The sequence below is a fragment of the Sapajus apella genome, unplaced genomic scaffold (genome assembly GCF_009761245.1).
Source record: "Sapajus apella isolate SASKATOON/1434 unplaced genomic scaffold, GSC_monkey_1.0 scaffold28, whole genome shotgun sequence".
Lineage (NCBI taxonomy): Eukaryota > Metazoa > Chordata > Mammalia > Primates > Cebidae > Sapajus > Sapajus apella.
Window position 1 is genome coordinate 8,610,645 of NW_022436968.1, and position 21,842 is coordinate 8,632,486.

At 34.2% G+C, this 21,842-nt stretch overlaps 1 protein-coding gene across 1 annotated transcript in view; it reads right to left on the reverse strand.

Annotated features, from left to right (window-relative positions):
• Nucleotides 1–752: 752 nt before the first annotated feature.
• Nucleotides 753–21,842, reverse strand: part of ITGAV (integrin subunit alpha V) — a 91,236-nt gene continuing 70,146 nt past the window's right edge. Inside the window, exons 18-30 of the mRNA XM_032292724.1 lie at nt 21,110–21,247; nt 16,579–16,646; nt 15,778–15,925; nt 15,221–15,313; nt 14,560–14,639; nt 14,108–14,188; nt 13,562–13,667; nt 12,446–12,604; nt 11,517–11,630; nt 5,885–5,998; nt 5,672–5,779; nt 4,653–4,775; nt 753–4,389 (exon numbers count right to left, since the gene is read on the reverse strand). Of these exons, the coding sequence (XP_032148615.1) occupies nt 4,294–4,389; nt 4,653–4,775; nt 5,672–5,779; nt 5,885–5,998; nt 11,517–11,630; nt 12,446–12,604; nt 13,562–13,667; nt 14,108–14,188; nt 14,560–14,639; nt 15,221–15,313; nt 15,778–15,925; nt 16,579–16,646; nt 21,110–21,247 (1,428 nt within the window). The 3' untranslated portion in view covers nt 753–4,293. The remainder of the gene's footprint in view (nt 4,390–4,652; nt 4,776–5,671; nt 5,780–5,884; nt 5,999–11,516; nt 11,631–12,445; nt 12,605–13,561; nt 13,668–14,107; nt 14,189–14,559; nt 14,640–15,220; nt 15,314–15,777; nt 15,926–16,578; nt 16,647–21,109; nt 21,248–21,842) is intronic.

The window sequence follows — 21,842 nt, forward strand, 5'->3', positions numbered from 1 at the left end:
CATAGGATTTTACAGTGGTGTATTATGCTACTTCAGTGTAATTTCCCAAGCATTTCAACACTTCATTTTCTTCTCTGTACTTTTCATTTATAAAAATAGGTATTTTTATATTATAGCTGCATATAGACACTATAGTTAAAAATTATAAAAGAAAGATGTAAATGTACATTTTAAAGGCAATCTGGTAAGGTAAAAATAATAAAGGTGAGAAGTAAGTCTGTTTAGAAATCAAATAATTATTATATTTCAAGGAAATACATATTTGCCTTTCTAAGGATGGATTTTAATGTGGTACATTTTGCTCTTTTTGTGTTTATTTTCTTCAAATAACTGACATTCAAGATATGAAGATTTAGAGAAAGTTACCTCTCTGAGGTTATCCTTTTAGCACATTATTGCTAGTTCATGTAATTAAAAAACAAAGGCTGGGTGCGGTGACTCACACCAGTAATCCCAGCACTTTGGGAGGCAGGTGGATCACGAGGTCAGGAGATCGAGATCATCCTGGCCAACATGGTGAAACCCTGTCTCTGCTAAAAACACAAAAATTAGCTGAGTGTGGTGGCACGTACCTGTAATCCCAGCTACTTGGGAGGCTGAGGCAGGACAATTGCTTGAACCAGAAAGTTGGAGGTTGCAGTGTGCTAAGATCCTGCCACTGCACTCCAGCCTGGCAACAGAGCGAGACTTCCTCTCTAATAATAATAATAATAAACACATCATAGAAATGATAAACCCCATACACAAAAGTGGCACCATATGCTTCAGTTTATTATACAGTCACAAGTTACATGTTGGAGATCAAGCAGAACACTGTACCAGTTTTCACTAACTCAAATCAAGTTAGCAAATTACAAATTTTAGAACAGATTCATTTTCTGTCTCACCCAATGTGGGTGACCACAAAGATATTTACTTTCTATGTTATTAGGTAGCAAATTAATTTGATATACTACACAGCTTCCAAGTTACCTTAGGATATTTCAAAGAATAATTCATTTCCAGCCCTAAATAAAATGCAGAATGGACCATTTAGGGGTAAATAACCTCATGTAATCTCTTTCCTGCTAACAAAAATAATACAAATATTTGTTTATATTAGGCTTACTAAATTAATGACAACTTTGAAATTATCTAGATTTGGTTACATTGTTATATTGCACTTGAGAACAATGACAAAAACATCAAAGATTCAGTACCTCTCCCAAGAAGCTCATTATATATCAGAAGTTACAGTGAAATATAAGCATATATTGCATGCTGCATATTTCTACTGTTCAAACCAGCCAACCAACAAACTGAAAGGGATACTCTCAGAAACACTGAGTATTAAATAATTTCATCCACCTTTTTTGATCCTACAATCATTTTTCAAATTTTAGGTGTTTAAATTATTTATCAAACTATTACATATACAAGCTATCTAAGAATACAAACAAGATGACACTGAGATGGGTAGTGGCTGCACACAGGTATTCCAAAAATGACTCCTCCTTCTCCACCAAGCTCATCATTACATTTTGCAACTTAGGAACATATACCAACTTACAAATTCTGTTTGCCTTATAAAAATCTTTGATCTATTGGATACTATACACAAATCTCTTTTAGGGTCACGATTCACCATCAAAAATCTTTCATGGCCCTCTTAAGCCAGTAAAGTCTCTTTTTAGTAATACTTGAGTTTTCTTTATGAAAATGTAAGTGTTAATAGGAAATAACTATGAATAAGTAGTTTCATAACACAGGTAGAATGATGGCAATAATATGTGACTAATTGTTTAACCTTTCAACATAAAAATTACAGTGATAATCATAAGAGAAAAGTAAAAGAAAAAAATGACATGTATTTTTCTCAAAATATCAATTTTGAAATAAATATCTATATAAAATCAATGCCAGTATCAATATTTCTTACCAATGTCACGTTTTTAATACCCTTGAGTTCATTCATATGTTTTCTCTAAATCAGATTATAAGACTTTTACACTTCAAAATGGATTTTAATTCTCAATGAATCACAAATATGGTAGTATTTCAAATGTTTTGGAGATTAAAAGTTTTCATAGGACAATTTTTTGATATTTAATTATGATTAAAAAGTATCCCAACATTTTCTTGAGAAAGTAGGCTTTCAAATTACACTTCTCCATATTTTTGTAGATATATAAATGTTCACTTTTTGAAGGAAAATCTATGCTATTACTTAAAACTCTATTTTATAAAGGTAATTTAAGAAATCACGTTAATTTCTAAATTACAGCATCTTATAATCTCCAATACAAGATTGCTTGCAAGATAGATGCCATAAAAGGAATAGATGGCACAAAAGCAAATCCTAACACTTTTGTCAAAGAGTGACTTTCTATCCAACATATTTTCAGAAATGACTGTTACTATGTGGTAAAACTATTAACGTAAAATTTGTTTATAGACTAACTTAATGACTGGTGGCAGGCAACACTTGGCCCTAGGATAAAAACATTTTCTTAAAAAATTTTAAATTTATTGGTAATAAAAATACTTACTGCATATGATTAAGCTCTTTCAAGCTACTAATAAAAATCTATACTCCAAGACCCATTACTTTTGAAATTCACCAAAGTGAAATATACAGTCTTCAGTCCTAACCTGAATACTTCAACTAAATGAGCTTCTATTTTATGAATATATTCTCAAGATTAGCTCAGTCACTTGTGCATGAAATTACGAGACATGGTAAGATAAATTACAATTATTTTTAAAACAGCATAATAGTCAATTATTTAAGGGAAATATTTATCATTGCCTAATGAGGACAGCAGTTAAAGAGCTATTAAACTCTCCATTTCTAATGCACAACATGATGTAATTGCACAAAAATAGGTATAAATGATCATCATCCCCAGGCCTTGAGGAACTGTGAATAAATCATATATTCCTCTAGAAGATTCACCGTCTACAGAACCATATAAAACTACAACTTGCCACCTATGCAGCTTTATTAAAAATCCTAGAAAAGTAATTTATACTAACAAATCTAAGAAAGATTTAAAAGGTTTTCAATAACTTGAACTGCTTGTAAAAATACCTTTCAGAAGTTATTCTGATAGCTGAGACTGATTTTACACATTACTTTGCTTAAACTGAGGTAATATTCCTGTAACATCATGCTATTGCTAGAAGTAAATCAGTGAGTCTCCTTAAGAGTTTTTATTCTAAGCATTACTCACAAGGTTGGAGTGAGGGGTCCAGGTTCTTGTCAACTGTAAAGATTCCTCATTGATCTTGACCCATTCTCAGTAAGTTTTGGAAATGTAAGGAAAAATACACGAATAGGGGAAAATAAATTAGTACTAACTAAAACCTCTGCTCTACTCTAAGAATGTATTACTTACTATGTGCATAAGCAACTATCTCAAAGAACTACAAACATAGTATCTTAATAAAAATGCTTTCTTTTTTGGTACTGTAAATAGCCAGACTAAAACAATGGAATAAATATGCTTTGGAAATAATGTCCAACTCTATATGGCTTTAAGCATTGCAATATTCAGGGGAAATTAAACAATTACACAAAAGAGGCATTTGTGACTATGGAACTAATTTTTAGTATAGGTTGGCTTGAAGGATTTGACATAAAATTTATACAAGTTAAAATGTAATAAGATATCATCGATTTAATATAAACAAAAATGTAATAGCATCTACCCAATTTTCATATTAAAACAAAACATTGTACCTTTGTTATTAAAAGCAAGAATTTTGATGGTATCATGTATGGTTTTTTTTTAAAGTTCTACCATATAAGTGTTAAAAAAAAAAATCCAAGTTGATGCAGTTATAAAGTCTTTAGTATCCGAAAAGTAAACTGTAGTGTAATATGTATTAACATTAAGTAGTTATACAAAAGACATGATTGCTAAGGTCCAAATTTGGACTGCTTTAAAACAATAACAACAACAACAAACAAAGTTCAATACACTAAATCAGAAACAGTAGCTGAAGGTGGTACTATTTTATATAAAGTAGTAAACCAGGCACTACCTGTCTTATATACATTGAATAAAAACTATCCCTTGAAATTTTATTATTTAAATACCTAAAAACACAAGTCACTATGTTATTAAATGTATGTCTGAACTTATTTATAAGGAGAAGGTTTACAAATATTGTTCTCATTTTGTGGTTAATGCCAATTAGCACTATCAGAAATAAAACCTTAGAATTTTACTCCTCATGAAGAAAGTTTAAATCTATAATAAAGTTGCTAATTATAATAGGTCAAGATGTAGCATAACTTAAAAACTGCAGTTAAGTTTCTGAGTTTCCTTCACCATTTTCATGAGGTTGAAGCTGTTCCCTTTCTTGTTCTTCTTGAGGTGGCCGGACCCGTTTAAAAAAGCCCATCTGTCAGTTGAAGAAAAATGGTTATTATTGCAACATCAGTGTAGAATATGAATTATTTTTTGAGTGATTATATTACCACCGAGAAAATTTAAATTGTATTTTATACAATTTATCTTCCCTCAAATAATAAGTAATGCTGATCAAGTATCATCATTATAAGTCCTTTTCTTCCTTCCCTTACTTCTTTTCATTCTTCTTTTCCTTCTTCCCTTTCCCTTTTCTTCTGCTTTCCCTCTCTCCCTCTTTCTAAGTCCGTTACTTACCCTGTACATTACAAATACCAAAACAGCCAGTAACAGCAATCCTGCTAGAACTGCTAAAATGATCACCCACACAGGCACAGGCATGGGTGCTGGCTGAATGCCCCAGGTGACATTAGTGGTAACCTATTGAGGAAAAAAGGTTTTAGTTTTAAAAACAGTCCATGACTTAATCAACAAATATTTGAGTGAATATATTTTATTTTAATGGAATTCACAGTATATTCTTTTCCTGCATATGATAATTTAGTGGTTTCACATTTGGTATCAATAGTATGCACATACACACATCAAATTCCCAATGACACTGACTTCTGATTACATCTGAAAATGATTTTTCTTTTTTTAAGACAGAGTCTCACCCTGTACATAACCCAGTCTGGAGTACAGGGGCACTGCAATCTTGGCTCACTGCAATCTCCACCTCCTGGGTTCAAGTGATTCTCATGTCTCAGTCTCCCCAGGAGCTGGGATTACAGGTGTGCACCACCATGCCCAGCCAGTTTTTCTGTATTTTTAGTAGAGATGGGATTTCACCATGTTGGCCACGCTGGTCTTGAACTCCTGGCCTGAAGTGATCTGCCCATCTCAGCCTCTCAAAGTACTGGGATTACAGGTGTGAGGCACCACACCCAGCCTGAAATGATTTTTGAATAATTCAATCCAGTTTATGATGTGCTGATTCCATTTTTACTCTTTAAATATCTTCAAAATGCCTCACTTGTTGCAGTTAATTTCCAACTTTCTAACTGTGCTAAGGGAAATTCCTAAAATTTCCCCAATATAATTTAGTATATACTAAGAAATCTCTTACACTGGACAAGATGCTGAACTAAGAAGTCTAGTTTTAATCATTCTGAGGTGGAAGAGCAAAATGATAATATTAAACTAGGTTATAATCCCATCACATAACTTCATTAAAGTATCAAAAGAGTTAAGCTGTCATTTTTTAGAACAAAATAAAAACGTGCACAGTATTTGAATTGAGTACATTTATTACATTTGCCTAAACAATAACTTACCAATGTGGAGTTGGTGATATACTCAATTGGAAGGTTCTTATAAGGAAACTCTATGACATTAAATGAAGCAGATGACTTCAGAGAATAGGAGTGATTATGATTTTCTTTCTGTATAGAAATAACAATGAGATGATTTCACAGATGTCAGGCCTTTTTTATTTCTTTGAAAAAAAAACTGGCTATGTTTGCCAAATGCTGCACCTGTCTACTTACATTAATAAAGGTCTCAGTCCACAGTAATGACTTTACATACAAGATTGCACTCTTTCCTCTATCTAATCTTCCAACTTGGCAGATAATCTTCAAGCACTGAGCGACTCCACAACCCTGCCAAAACAAATCCTTTACTTATAAGGAAAAGGTCATTTTTTTCTTACAGGAAAATTCACCATTTTTTTTTTTCTTTTTGTGTGATGGCCACAGAGAGATTACACAGATTAATTCTCTTGTAAATAAACAGGCTAATAGTTGAGTCTATGAATGCTTTACATTGTGAAGGGGTTGGTATGTTTCTTTTCTTTTTTCTTCTTTTGCCACCCAAGTAGTTCCTTGTAAATGAAGGGGTTGGTTTTAACGTGATTTGTTATAGAAAGATATGATCCGTAATATTAAAAGATTCATTCTGTGACTAGAACTTAATATTCTTTAGGCAAACCCAAAAGATGGTGACACTTTTAAGATCTAAAAACCAGATTACAACATCTCTGTGGGAAAGAAAACAATATTTTTAATGGTTATTCCATGCAGGGTCTACAGAAATCAAATCACATGCTGATGGCCTCTGACACATCCAATGTTTTAATCAGTAACTTGAAAGTTGGCAGCCAAAAGAAATAAATATTCTCCACCTTCTATATGCTGAACACACTGTATTAGACATGTCACATGTATATACCTCACAACAATGCTATCCAGTAGTGGTACCATTCAGTGATGATTAGGAATAGAAAAGAGTTTCCTTGACCTGATAAAGGGCATTAACAAAAAGCCCATAGCTAACATCATACTTCATATTTCTTGCTCCCGTAAGGTCAGGAATAGACAAGAATGTCAACTCATGCCATTTCTACTCAACAGTGTACAGAAGGTTCTAGCCAGTGCAATTAAGTAAGAAAAATTAAGGCCAGGTGCAGTGGCTCTTGCTGTAATCCCAGTACTTTGGGAGGCTAACAAAGGCAGATCACTTGAGGTCAGAAGTTCGAGATAAACCTGGCCAGCATGGTGAAATCCCATCTCTACTCAAAATACAAAAATTAGTCGGGCATGATTGTGGGCACCTGTAATCCCGGCTACTTGGGTGGTTGAGGCAGGAGAGTCATTTCAACCTGGGAGGCAGAAGTTGCAGTGAGCTGAGATCATGCCACTGCACTCCAGCCTGGGTGACAGAAGAAGACTCTGTCTCAAGAAAAAAAAAAAAAAAAAAAGAGAAAAATAAAGTAAAAGGTGTCCAGATTAGAAATGATAAAGTAAAGCTATCTCTTTGCAGATGACAGGGTCTTACATATAGAAAACACTAAATGACCCATATTGAAACTACACTAAAAAAACAAGTACAGAAAAGGTACAGGACAAAAGATCAGTATGCAAATATGAGTCATATTTCAGTACACTATCAATAAGAAATCCAAAAAACAATTTAAGAAAACAATTTCCTTTAAAACAGCATTGAGGTCAAGAGCAGTGGCTCACACCTGTAACTCCAACATTTTGGAAGAACAAGGTGGGAATATCTTTTGAGGCTAACAGTTCAAGGCTAGCCTAGGCAACATAGTGAGATCCTATCTCTGCAAAAATGAAATTTGAAAATTAGCCAGGTGTGGTGGGTGCAGGTATAGCCCTAGATCCTCAGAGTCTCAGGCTGCTGGATTGCTTGAGCCCAGGATTTCGAGGCTGCAGTAAGCTGTAACTTTGCCACTGTCCTCCAATGTGGGTGACAGAATGAGACCGTCTCTAAAAAATAAAAATAGGCTGGGTGTGGTGGCTCATGCCTGTAATCCCAGCACTTTGGGAGGCTGAGGCAGGTGGATCACCTGAGGTCAGGAATTCAAGACCAGCCTGACCAACATGGTGAAATCCCATCTCTACTAAAAAATACAAAAGATTGGCCAGGCATGGTGGCGGGTACCTGTAATCCTAGCTACATGGGAGGCTGAGGTGGATGAATCAGTTGAGCCCAGAAGGCAGAAGTTGTAGTGAGTTGAGATCATGCCATTGCAGTCCAGCCTGGGCAACAAGAACAAAAACTCCTTCTCAAATAGATAGTTAGATAGATAGATAAAATAGCATTGAAAAGGATACATAGAAATCATGTAACCAAGGATGTGCAATACAAGTGCACTAAAAATGACAAAATATTGTTGAAAAAGTTGAACAAAAAAGACAAAAAGAGACAAAAAAAATTGAAGACTAAATAAATAAAAAGACATACCATGTTCATGAACTGAAATATGTAATGTTAAGATAGCAGCATTTCCCATATCGAGACAGGCTCAAGAAAATAGCTACCAAAATTCCAACTACCTTCTTTGAAGAAATGCACAAGCTGATTCTAAAATTCATATGGTATTTCAAGAAACTCTAAATAACCAAAATAATCTTAAAAGAAAGAAAACGTATTCACATTTTTCTATTTCAAAATCTGAACTCCAGAGCGATGGTAATCAAAACAATTTGTTACTCACATTAAAGATATACATATAGGTCAACTGAATACAACTGAATGTCCAGAAATAAACCCATGTATTTATGATCAATTCATCTTCAACAAGACTGCCAAGACCATTTAAGGGGAAAGAATAATTTATTCAACAAATTATGCTTGGACAAATGGACAGCCACATGCAAAATAATCAATCTGGACCCCTACCTCACACCATACACAAAAATTAACTCAAAATGAATCAGGGATGTGAATGTAATAGCTATAAGTGTAAAACTTAGAAAATCGAAAAGCCTAGGTATAAATCTTCATGCCCTTGTATTGGGCAATGGTTTAAAAAATATGACAACAAAAATACAAGCAACAAAAGACGACATAGATAAATTGGACTTTGGATTTCAAAACTTTTGTGCGTTAAAGGACACCAGCAAGAAAGTAAAAAAACAATTCACATAGAATGAGACAAAACCTGTGCAATCATATATCTAATGAAGGTAGTATCCAGAATATATTAAGAATACTTTGCAACTCAACAATAAAAGGCAAAAACCCCAATTTAAAAATTGGCAAAAAATTTGAATAGACATTTGTCCGAAAAAGATATACAATTGGAAAGATAGTAAATGTCATCAGTCTATAGGGAAATGTGTATCAAAACCACAATGAGCTACCTCTTCACACCAACCAGGATGAGTATAAAAATTTAAAAATAAACAAAAACAGAAATTAACAAGTGTTGACAAAGTTGTAGAGAAAATACGACCCTCATATATTTCTGGTTGGTATTGTAAAATGCTGCAGCAACTTTGGAAAATAGTTTGACAGTTCCTCAAAAAGTTAAACATAGAGTTTCCATATGACCCAGCAATTCCACTCTTATGTTTATTCTCAATAAAACAGAAAAACATGTTTATATGCTTGAATGTCCATAGCAACACTATTCAAAATAGACAAAAAGTAAAAATAACTGAAATGTTGATCAACTGATGAATGGAAAAACAAAAGTTGCTGTGTCCACACAACAGAGTACTATTCAACCATAAAAATGAAGTATTAAGGCACACTGCAACGTAGATCTTGAAAACATGCTAAGTGAAAGAAGCTAGACACAAAGGCTACATGTTGTATGATACTATATGTATGAAATGTCCAGAATAGGCAAATCAGTAGGAATGCAGATTAGTGGTCACCAGGGGCTGATGATAGGGGAGTGTGGATAAACTGCTTAATGGGTACAGCACTTCTTTTTGGAGTGAGAAAAATCTTTACAATTATAGCGGTAATGGTGGTTCAATGTTGTGTTCATACTAAAAAGCGCTAAATTATACATTTTAAAATCATTAAAATGATTAATTTTATATAAGTTTTGTCTCAAAAAAAAAAAAAAAAACAGATTCTGAGGGAGGAAAGAAGTGTGGGATCTAAAGTGGGGTTGGGAGGTAGAAAGCAGTTTCTATTCCACAGGGGTTGGTCAAGGAAGTCCTCTGACATAATTTTACTTTTAAGGACACCAGATAGATATGGGAAAATAAGCTGCAAGGATATTTGGACAAAGAACTCCAGGCAGATGGAAGAGCAATTTTCAAAGCATGGAAGAAATATGCTTGGGGCTACCTGTTCAATGAAAAGCAAGGTAGAAATTTTGAGAAACAGAATAGTAAGGAGAGGAGATGTAGGCAGAGAGGCAGGAAGGACCTGTAGATGTTGGGTTTAAAGGTCATTGTAGCCTCTTGCTTTCTCATTGAATTAGATGGGAAGGCACTGAGTGACACAACCTGACCTATATATAAAAGGATCACTGTGGCTTCTGTGGCATATGAAGTATAGCGAGGAGAAAGGCAGAAATACAGAGGCCAACCAGGGGTTTGACCATAGTCCAATTGAGAAGGGAAAGCAGCCTGGGTTAGGTTGTGTCAGTGATGAAACTGTTGAGAAGGAGTCAGATTCTGGGCATTTTGAAAGTAAATATCAACAGAATTTGCTGAAATAGAAGATGTGAGATTTGAGAGAAAGAAAGGAGTTAAGCATGGGGTCCAGGTTTTAGACAGAGAATGAAGTTGATATTTACTAAAATCAACTAAAAACATTATGGGAAGAGCAGACTTGGGAAAACCCAAGGGTTTATGGTTAGAATTAAGTTTGAGATTCCTATTAGATATTTAAAAGGAGTTTCTAGTAAGCAGTTGGATATTGGAATCTGAAGTTTGGTACTGAAGTTCAGACTGAAAATATAAATCAAAGGCATCTACACTAGATTGTATTTACAGCCATGAGAGTCAATAGGAGGAAGTGATTAAGTGAACCAAAGTCACTAAGCACTTGAACCAGGTAAGGACTAACAGGAGCCACAGAATTTCGCAATGTAAAAGTCACTAGTGATCACTATTGAACATAAACACTGTAACAGTGCTGGGCATGGTGGTTCATGCCTGTCATCCCAGCACTTCAGGAGGCCGAGATGGGCAGATTGCTTGAGCTCAGGAGTACGGGACCATCCTGGAGAAAATAGTGAAACCTCATCTCAACAAAAAATACAAAAATTATCTGGGCATGGCAGTGGGTGCTTGTAATCCCAGCTACTTGGGGGATTGAGTCAGGAGGATTGCTTGAGCCTGGGAGGTCGAGGCCTCAGTGAGCTGTGTTTGCGTCATTGCACTCCAGCCTGGGTGACAAAGCAAGACTCTGCCTCAAAAAACAAACAAACAAAAAAATGCTATGCCAGGTTCTCTACTAGAGATTTAGAGATTTGTTAATTAAAAGAAAAATAAGTTAAATAACAATCATCTTTAAAATATTATAGCTGTTATATAGGCTAACTCAACAAAGGTTAATCAAATGCTAATTATTATTCCAGTGTATTTTTGTTGGGACCTTCCGGATTTTTTAGAATTGTACTAAAGCCTCAAAGATTTGGAGAAGGCCAAGAAAGAAGACAGTTAAAGAATGGATAGGAAAATTAGGTTGGGACATAAACTAGTTTTAATAGCCATCTACAAAATAAATCATTTTAAGAAAATATGGCATTAATCTAACTAGCAAAAAGGAAAGTAAGTGGAATGCATGCTATAAAAATAAATGTAGTTGTTCAAGCACAGCTGCTGTTATTTTTGAAATGTTCTTTGGCGTCAGTCCTATAATAACTTATTTTTAAATGTTTATAGTGCACATACTTGAAATGGCACTTACCAAAGTGTGAATATCTTCTTCATTGAAGGCAAGATCCCGCTTAGTGATGTGATGGTCCCGCTCACCTTGCCCAGCAACTGTTTCATTCTTTTCAGTTGTTTGCAAAGATGAGATCTAATGCAATCACACGAATAAAATGGTGATAAATGATAATGAAAAACATTTTACATCAGCATTTTGATATAAACTCTTACATATGATTAAAAAATAGTGAATGAAAATTTAGTATGACAGAATATTTACCACTCAATATATGGTGAATAATAAGAACAAAAAATAAAGATTAGAGTCTTTAATATGTACCAAAAAAGTTAGCTCTTTCTAGCCATTGTTTTCAGCCCTTGCTTAGCTACAGTGGAAACTGACGAAACACAGACAAACAGCCTGAAATACCACAGTACATCTGTGATGTCAATCATGGGTATATTTTTAATTTTGTTTATTATTATTATTATTTTACCTTTCCTTGGACCATACTGTATAATAGTTTCTTGTGCAAATCTATGATGGTGATGACAATATCCAAAAGCGTATGTAATTCTATAAAATGACATTAGTCTAGGTCATGTAAGTCAAAGGAATCATGAGTAAAATGGTATAGCTTATGCTGAAGGTAGAAATTATAACAACAAAACACCTTTGATGTGATATTATACCCTGAACAAACCACACTGTGATGGAGCCAAGGTCAAACTGGATCACTGAAGGACATCTCATGAGGCTCACTAAGCACTCCATGAAGATATGGTTCATTAGGACGTCAAGAATTAATTCTTACCCATTACATAAATGATCTTATCCTGAGTGTACTGCTTATGAACTAAACCATTTTTTGCAGAGTTGGTTTTATTTTATGAATTTCTTTTATAGGTTTAGAAAGAAGGCAATAAAATATCATTATAATGAAGAGCTGCTACTAAGAACATTACCTTAATTCTCAAAGGGTTGATTTCCATATCTGAAGTGCAGTTCATTGGCCCATCAATATCATAATGAAGGATATACAACAGAGTGTTATTGTTATATTTGTAAGGCCACTGGAGATGGAGCATTGCCTTGCTGAATGAACTTGGACCATTGTTTCTCAGCTAAGGAGATAAAAGAAAATGTATCTACACCTTGGGCAAAAATCTATACTATAATCATTCCCCTGCATCAACTTTAGAAATCATGCTAGCAACAGGTTTTAAATAATAGCACAGTTTCCACAGTTAACCTATAATTACAATATGACCATTTTTATGCAAAAATGATCAAACTCAACATTTGTCTCTAACAGAGAGTAATGTGTCATGATAAAAATATAAGCAAGGCTGGGGGAGGTGGCTTATGCCTGTAATCCCAGCACTTTGGGAGGTCGAGGCAGGAGGATCCCTTGAGGTCAGGGGTTCGTGATCAGCTTGGCCAACATGGTGAAACCCCGTCGGTGAAACCCTGTCGGTGAAACCCTGTCTCTACTAAAAATACAAAAATTAGCCAGGCATGGTGGCGCATTCCTGTAATCCCAGTTACTCGGGAAGCTGAGGCAGGAGAATCGCTTGAACCTGGGAGGTGGAGGTTGCAGTGAGCCGAGATCATGCCACTGCACTCCAGCCTGGGCGAAAGAGTGAGACTCCACCTCAAAAAAGATATATATGAATATATAAACAAAAGGGGAAAATGTTAAAAAGTTATTAATGAAAGATGACAAAAAAATCTTCTTCCTATAGAAATACAGTTTTGATTATTTACCATAGGTATTTTCAAATTTTAGCCAGAACTATAAAATGCCCATGAGAAAGTACCAATGATTTACTTCTTTTATGCAAGTAGAACTAATTGATTTAAACAACAAAGTATATAAATTGCTTTCTTTAAACAAAGCTATTTGTCAAATAAAAATGAACTTATCAATAGGGAAAATACGAAAAAATCTCTGACACATACTTAACCAATGCAGAGTTTACATAAAAATTACATAGAATTGTTTTTGTAAAAATAGCTTAGTTGTTCCTCTCTTTGTTGGTTCGCTCACTAGATTTGGGTAAAATCCAACAACTGCAAACCTCATAGATGTGCTGAACAACTGGCCCAACGTCTTCTTCAGTCTCAGGATTCTCTTTGTGCTCCCAGTTTGGAATTGGAAGAAAGATATGATCAGGACTCGAGACTCTAAACAATGACCAAAGAAAACCTACCATGAATATCGAAATGACATAGTCAGTTCATTTTCAAAAATACCCTGTATTTATTACCCAAATGAATAAAATTGGATCTAATTTTCAAAAATAGTTTAAAAGAAAACTAATGAACACACACATGCACAAAAACTGCTCTTACGAAATATACACATAACAGGTGAATTGATAATTTGTGTAAAAGTTCAATAAACTTATTTTGTGCATGTTGTTGCTACGTCTTGTTCATTTTGAGGCTCACCCAGTATTGGGGGTTTGGAACACACCTAGGATTTTATTTCTACAGAAGCTAATGCCCTAGTAAAATCACCACTAAATGTGTAGTGTCTACTGTCCAGAAGACGCTAAGGCCTGATGGTTACCTTTAAAAAGCAATCGTGACAATGAGATACTCGACTAAGTATTCATACTGACCCTCTTATCTCAACTGCAGCTAAAACAGCCAGGTCAACTTGGTGAGCTACAACTGGGCTTACTCTGTCAAAAAGATTTGAGCTGAAAAAGAAAAAAAAAATACTCAGAACTGAATTACGCATAACACCAAAAACATACAGAGGCAAACCCAGTGAAACTAAAAATTAACACAACAGAAGAAACAAATGTAAAGCTTATACCTCAAAATAATTATTTTCATTAACATTTAATTCCAAGAAGATGAATGTTTTATTTCTGGATTTTCAATTTTGTTTTACAAACTCAAACCTGACAATAAAATTCTTCTTATAATATAAATACTGATTTTAAAATGTTATAATCAAGCAATAAATTTTAATCTGTACTATTCCATATTTGAAGTACATTACATAGTATATTTACAACAAATAGTATTTATTCAAGTTATAAGTGAATACAAGTTGTTTTCACACCTTTGGATTTGTAAGTCAAATTTCACAGAAGTATCCATCTCTGACTGCTGGTGTACACTGAAACGAAGACCAGCTAAGAGCTGAAGGAGACAGTAAAAGATAGTAATGTTAGTCAATGTCTAATTAGCAAAATTTCAAATCCAATGTCTAAATAAAAAATAATGCTCTAAAATGGGTTTTTTCTGAGCTTACAATAAAACTGAACAAAGATAATTAAATCTGATTTTCTATCAAATCTATTTTACTTAAGATACCTGGACCAATCCATAAGCGAGCCTATTTAACAACAATTATTAATCGTAATTATACCTCCTTATAATACTAAACACTTTTCTAAAAAATGACAAAGTAAATATTTGTTGATACAGTGAAAGTCTAGTAACTGGGTACAATGATTTGATAACAGGAAGCTAACAACCAAAGTGTGTGCTGTGTTCATAGGCCAGGAAAGAAGAAATAGATGGTTTCTTCTTTCACAACCAATTGTTTTTGTATCTTAGTTAAAACTAAGCAAAACTCTGCTAATCATTTAACTGTTAAATCAAAACCAATTTAATGACATTGTTTTGAAGTGTTTATTTTTAAAAATTACATGAGCTCAGAGAACAACATGCTCTTCTATTTGCCGGGGAGAAAAATGTGTTTAATTAAATTGTCTTACTTGAGTTCCAGCCTTCATTGGGTTTCCAAGGTCACATACCACCTGGCGAGTTTGGTTTTCTGTCTTAAATGCACAGGAAAGTCTTGCTAAGGCCTTTGATAGACAAAAAGGATATGAAAGGAGGTAAAACATCATGTAGTTAGACATTTCAGTTTCTTGTTGTACTAACCAAATAAATCTATGAGCAAACCAGGAGGTAAGGGAAAAACTGGGTATAACTGCCACACGGAAATGTGGAAGTATTTCTGAAAGATCCCTAGAGGACTGCAATACATAACTATACTGCCTCTGACAAATAATTTGATGGAAGGCTTACACACTTTATCTATCTAACCTCGTTTCCAGGCACTCAGCTTGCAATTCTAAAAATGTTATATCAATGCATTATGCAAAGTATTAGGCTTAAAAGGAATTACGTAAGATAGACACTCCATTGTCTAGCAATTTAGCCTTAGGTAGAATAGCTAAGCTTGTGCTTCACTAAATGGGAGAGCAGTTCATTAATGTTAATGAGACCTGTGAGTGTATTTCGATTTTTAAAGAGGCAGCCTGCTTACTTCACTGTTTCGGACAACCCCGATGAAATCAGCCTGCAGTGGAATGGAAACGATGAGCTCAGCTTCATAGGCACCTTCTCCTTGATTCTGAGCCTTAACAATCAATGTCAGAGGGTTGTCATCCCCAATATAGATCTTCTTTTGATCACTAAAAGTTAATACAAATCCAGACTGAGAACAAAGACTACATGGGAGAGTATGGCTGTTCACAGAAGCAAGAGATAAATACACAGCACCAACATGTTCAACAGTATCTCAAGATATTTTAAGACTAATTCACAGCTTGATAGAAAACAGAAAATAGCACACTGGCTGCAAATCCAATGCTTCTCTCAGTAAAAATAAACGTTGATACCACTAATATATCACTATCATCCATATCTATTACTGAAATAAATTGTATGAACTTTGCAATTCCCCAATATTTTTCTAAAAGCTAAATTAATCAATTGTCATAATTCTCACAATATTCTTTAACATTTATACATCTAAAAAATGGTAAGGATATCCCTTGAGTTAAAAGTATGTTTACAATGAAGTGTATCTTTAAAATGATACAATATTGCTTTGTGATATTACCCAAAGGTGAATGGTAATAACCTCAACCTGGGCAACTAGTGAAAACACAGTGGGTATTTTCTTTAGAAGGGCAATATTGATAGTTTTAGTATTATGGAAAATCATGCAATACCCTCTAGTATAACTAATTCTTATTAAAACATGTTAGTCCTTTGCACAGAAAAATGTGCCCTTCCATTTAAATTTCTTATTATATTATTTATTATTTCAAGCAAAACTTACCTATCTACAGAAACTTCCAGTTTTGGTTTACAGACATTGTCTTCACCACAGTCAAGCAGAATGTGAGCCTAGAAAAAAGCATTTTATTTTTCTACATGAAAAATACCAACGCAGGTTGTATAAGCAGTGTTTATCAATATCTACGTGGTTATACATATTTGTACACATGTATATATTTTCATATACTCATCAGCTTGTTTATATACCTGAATGCAAAAGAGACCATGGCCACTTATTTTTAAACAGGTCAGTGTAGCCAGTCAAGAATGAGAAATAAGAAAAAGATTCATAGGATATAATACAGTTCCTTGGATCCTTTCAGTTCTATCTCAAATTAAGCTTTTATCAACTTGGAATGAAGACTGGTGTAGAAGAGAAAGTAATAGTCAACAAATGAGGGTTCATTTTTACTCTGCTGCTATCTAAGTTGTGACATGTTGGGCAAAATAGACTCCCTTCCAGAGTCTCTCATTACGGACTGTGCCTCTACCAGTATCACGGAAACAGGGCTGCACAGGATAAAAGAAAAAGGAACTGGAGATATTCAGCAGTAATTCAGACAGGCAGATAGACCACAGGGGAAAGGAAACTGGGGATAAAATGAGTCCAGCATTGCATGGTGATTTGGAAAAAGATGAAGGAAAAGGAACTTGAAGCATTATAGTCGATCAGGATAAGTGACAAGAGCAAAGACCTGAACTTTTTTCCCCTCCAGATCTGGCCAGGAGAATGTTCCAGCTACAGCAAAATGGAAAAATACCCGAAAGAGAGAAACAATGGGAAAAAGCAGAGGAGCTGGGCAGGATGTGAAAGAAGAAACATAAAAATTAAGAAAAGAATGAAAAAAAAAAAAAGATGAGGCCATTTCTGCTTTGTCTATTGTTAACATCCAAAGGGCTTCAAGCACTGTAGCAGACAAAAAGAAAAGAGAAAATGATTTAAAGAAAAAAAAAAGGGTCCTTTAAAAAAAAAAAGGGTGATTACTGTACACTTCCAAGTCACAAGGAAGGTCTGGAATAGAGATTCTTTGTTTTTTGTGGGGGAGGGAGACCGAGTTTCACTCTTGTTGCCCAGGCAACAAGATCTCGGATCACTGCAACCTCTGCCTCCTGGGTTCAAGCAATTCTCCTGCCTCAGGCTGCTGAGTACCTGGGATTACAGGCACACACCACCACGCCCAGCTAATATTTGTGTTTTTTTAGTAGAGATGGGTTGATCTCGAACTTCTGACCTCAGGTGGTCCACTCGTGTCAGCCTCCCAAAGTACTGGGATTACAGGCATGAGCCACTGCACCCGGCCCTATAACAGAGATTCTTAACTGTCATTTTAATTTGAAGAAAACACAAAAATAAGTGTTGATTAATTCAATTACCTAGGTATAAGCAGTTGCTATAAGCCTTTTTAAAAAAAGGACTATTAGAAGAACTTTACGGTGATTCTTTACCACCATGCCAAATATAAATCAAGGTTTAATTAGATCAGGAATAAAGTGTGGATTTTGCAAATAACAAGTTAACTAGTGATAAGGTATGTGTTTAACATTCTCAGAATGTTAGATGAGTATCTTAAGTTTGCAACAAGACATATGTATAAAATATTAATAAAGCTGTAATACAGCGATATTTGGTTAACCTCACTCTTTAGGGGGAAGAAGGACTTAGCTGGCATTGAAGCAGCCATAGTATTAAAATATGCTGTAAGGAAAGATAGTTTCAGAAATGGAAAAGCAGTGTCTTCCACGCTCAGACAACCAAATCTCTACAGTTATATATGTTATATCTTGCACAAAGTAAGAACTTAATATGTATTTGAGGCTGGGCACAGTGGCTCACGCTTGCAATCCCAGCACTTTGGGAGGCCAAGGTGAGTGGATCACAAGGTCAGGAGATCAAGATCATCCTGGCCAACATGGTGAAACCCCTTCTCTACTAAAATACAAAAAATTAGCCAAGTGTGGTGGTGTGCGCCTATAGTCCCAACTACTCGGGAGGCTGAGATAGGGGAATCGCTTGAACCCGGGAAGTGGAGGTTGCAGTGAGCTGAGATCGGGCCATTGCACCCCAGCCTAGCAACAGAGCAATACTGCATCTCAAAAAAAAAAGAACTTAAAATGTATTTGAATGAAATAAATGAGGGAACAAAACCCCAACTCTTTCTGCAGAAAACACTAAATCTCTAATACGAAAAGATTACGGTGAAGAAAAGGAAACGCTAGAGCTACACTGTCCAATCTAGTAGCCACTGGCAAGTCTGATGTGGCCTCTGGGCACTGCAAGTGGGCTTAGTGTGACTGATGAACTGATTTTTAAATTTTATTTAATTTTAATTAATTTAATTATGTTAAAAGCTGGTGCTTAATTCTCTTACTGCAAAACTTTTAGTATGTTTAGAACAACTTGAGTATTTGAATCTACTTTTTCAGCTGTGAATTACATAAATTCTAAATACAAAAAAATTTCTAACAAAATCTAAGTATTTGAATTTTGATGTGCTAAAAGTATATAATGGATTTTGAAGCCAGTAAGAAATAAAGTACAAAATAATAATTTTTAAGCGATTCCATGTAAAAATAACAATATTTTAGATATTGTCAAGGGCTGAACTGTGTCCCCCACAAAATGTATATGTTGAAACCTTAATCCCCAGTGTCTCAGAATGGAACTGTATTTGGCGATATTGTCTTTCAAGAGGTTATTAAGTTAAAACGTCTTTAGGGTAGTCCCTAATCCAATGACTGGTGCTTAAAAAGGGATTAGGACACAGACACACACACAAAAGGAAGACCATGTGAAGATACAAGAAGGTGACTGGTGACTACCTACAAGCCAAGAAGAGAGGCCACAGAGGAAATTAGCCCTGCTGACTCTTGATCTCAGACTTCTGGGCTCCAAAACTAGGAGAGAATAAATTTCTGTTGTTTAAGCGCCCCCTGTCTGTGGTGCTCTGTCATGACAGCCCTAGTAAACTAATACAGATATAATTTTAAGATTAATTTCACCTACATTTTCTATCTTTTAAAAAAATGCTGCTAACCAGCAAATTAAAAATTACAAATTTAAAATTACAATTAAAATTTAATATTTCTATTTGACAGCAAAAAGAGGGTATATAGAAGAGCTTATAATATAACCAATGAAAAGAAGGATCCATTTTAGAGAAAAGGAAGTTATAATAATGGTGGATAAGTAATTAACATAGAAACAAGAGTGAATAACAAAGCTAAGAATGCAGAAAGAAACATACCTAAAAGTTAATAATGTCACACCGATGGAACAATGTAGGATACAGAGGAGACAAAAAAAATATATATATTTCAAACAATGAAGAATGAGAATAGGTGAAGAAAAAAGGAAGTCAAATATTACTGCAGTTATTTTGGCCCTCCAAGGGGTTTCAAAAGAGCCTACTTGATTAGCTGGTTTTAAGAGGGTACTGGCATTAAAGAGATTGGCTTGGATGTTTGAAAAATTAATCAAAGGTAGTGATAACAATAACAATAAAAGATTTATAAAAAATTCTAAAACTATAAACAGAAAACTATAACCCATATATGAAAGTACATAATATAAATGGACAAGTAACAATTAACTTTCAAAGAAAGTATAATACTGAATGACAGACATTAAGAGGCTCAGATGGTCATTATTAAATTATTAATCAACACAATATTGTACATTCATTAAAAATAAAAAATGTAAAGAATATAAACACAGAAGTATGGTTATAAGTTCTATATTATGAATACTAGAAAATGGCACATATATTATGATTATTCATGTACAAAATGAAATATGAAATTATCAAAATATAAAAATTAGAAAAGACTTAAAAAATATTTTAATTTGCCTTTTGCTACTGTCATATGTTATACTATCAAATTACAAAAACAGAAAACAAACCAAAAAAAGAGCTTATGGAATATTAGAAAGACAAAAAAAAAAAATACAACGGAAATTTAGGACAAAGAGATCTATGGAAGAGGAGATATTAATGTAAAAACATGAACATGTAATTTAAAAAGGAGAAGTAGTAACTAGAATTAACATTTAAATACATTATAGATATGATTTTCTAAAATTAGAATACCATCTATCAAATTTTGTTGCTTTTTCTGGTTTTCTGAAAAGAATTATTTATTTACTATATATGTACTTTTTAAAATTAAAATATCTATCAAAGATAACATAGACATCAAGTATCTTTAGCACAATACTAAAACACTATTTAAACCGACTGGCACTTTGCAGTTCTCTTTTATTATTTTCCTATTTCATGTATTTGAAATATAATCCTATCTTTCTCTGTATATCTCCATGTTGAGTGGCTTTAAATACCTGACTTGAAAATTCAGATTCCCAAAACAACAAAAAGCAAAAAGAAAAAGAAAATTTAGATGCCTAACGTTCTGACTTTGACTAAACATCTGTCAACATAATAAAATAAATCTCCTCTAATATTTAAAAATATGAATTGTAAGATCTTTTTAAAAAATAACAAAATGTCACATTAGTGGCAAATTGAGTACAGTACCTGTCGACTAATGTTGGCAGGTGTGAACTGGTTAAGAATGGGTTGCAAGCCTGTTGTATCAGAAGCTGTTCTATAATCCAACCGATATTCCATAAAAATAGTAATTGGAGTGAGTTTGTCTCTAAATTCAGATTCATCCTAGAAATGGAAAAGCTTTGAATTAATGATAACATCAACCTAAATTATCTGGAGAAATCCATAAGTGCACATTACAAAGCCAGCTGTATTCATCCCCGAACCTTCAATTCTAACAAAATTCTCTGGAAAATTATACTTATGTAGAAATAGACTACCCAAAAGAAGATCATCCTTATCAAGTAAAAAGCTTTAGTCATTTTTTTACAATGTACTATTTGATTCACGCAAAAGTATATGAGACATGTTAATAACGTCAGCACTCACACACACACACCCAACATCATAAGAAGAACATTGACAGGGCTTAAGCTACCCAAATACTACTTTTTCTTCATGCTTCTGCCTTCCTTCTCAATAGGATCACATGTAGTCTTCTGTGACTTACTTTCTTAACACTCTTGTTAAGATCCATCCACGCTTTTGTAGCCTACGTTAATTTTGTACTGTTGAGTACTATTTCATGATATAAATATACTACAATTCATTTATCCATTCTGTCAAAGGCAATTTTGATTGTTTATGGGCTTTGTTTTTGCTATTACAGAAATGGCTGTGATTATTCTTATACATAGTGACAAGCATATTTGCCAGCTCT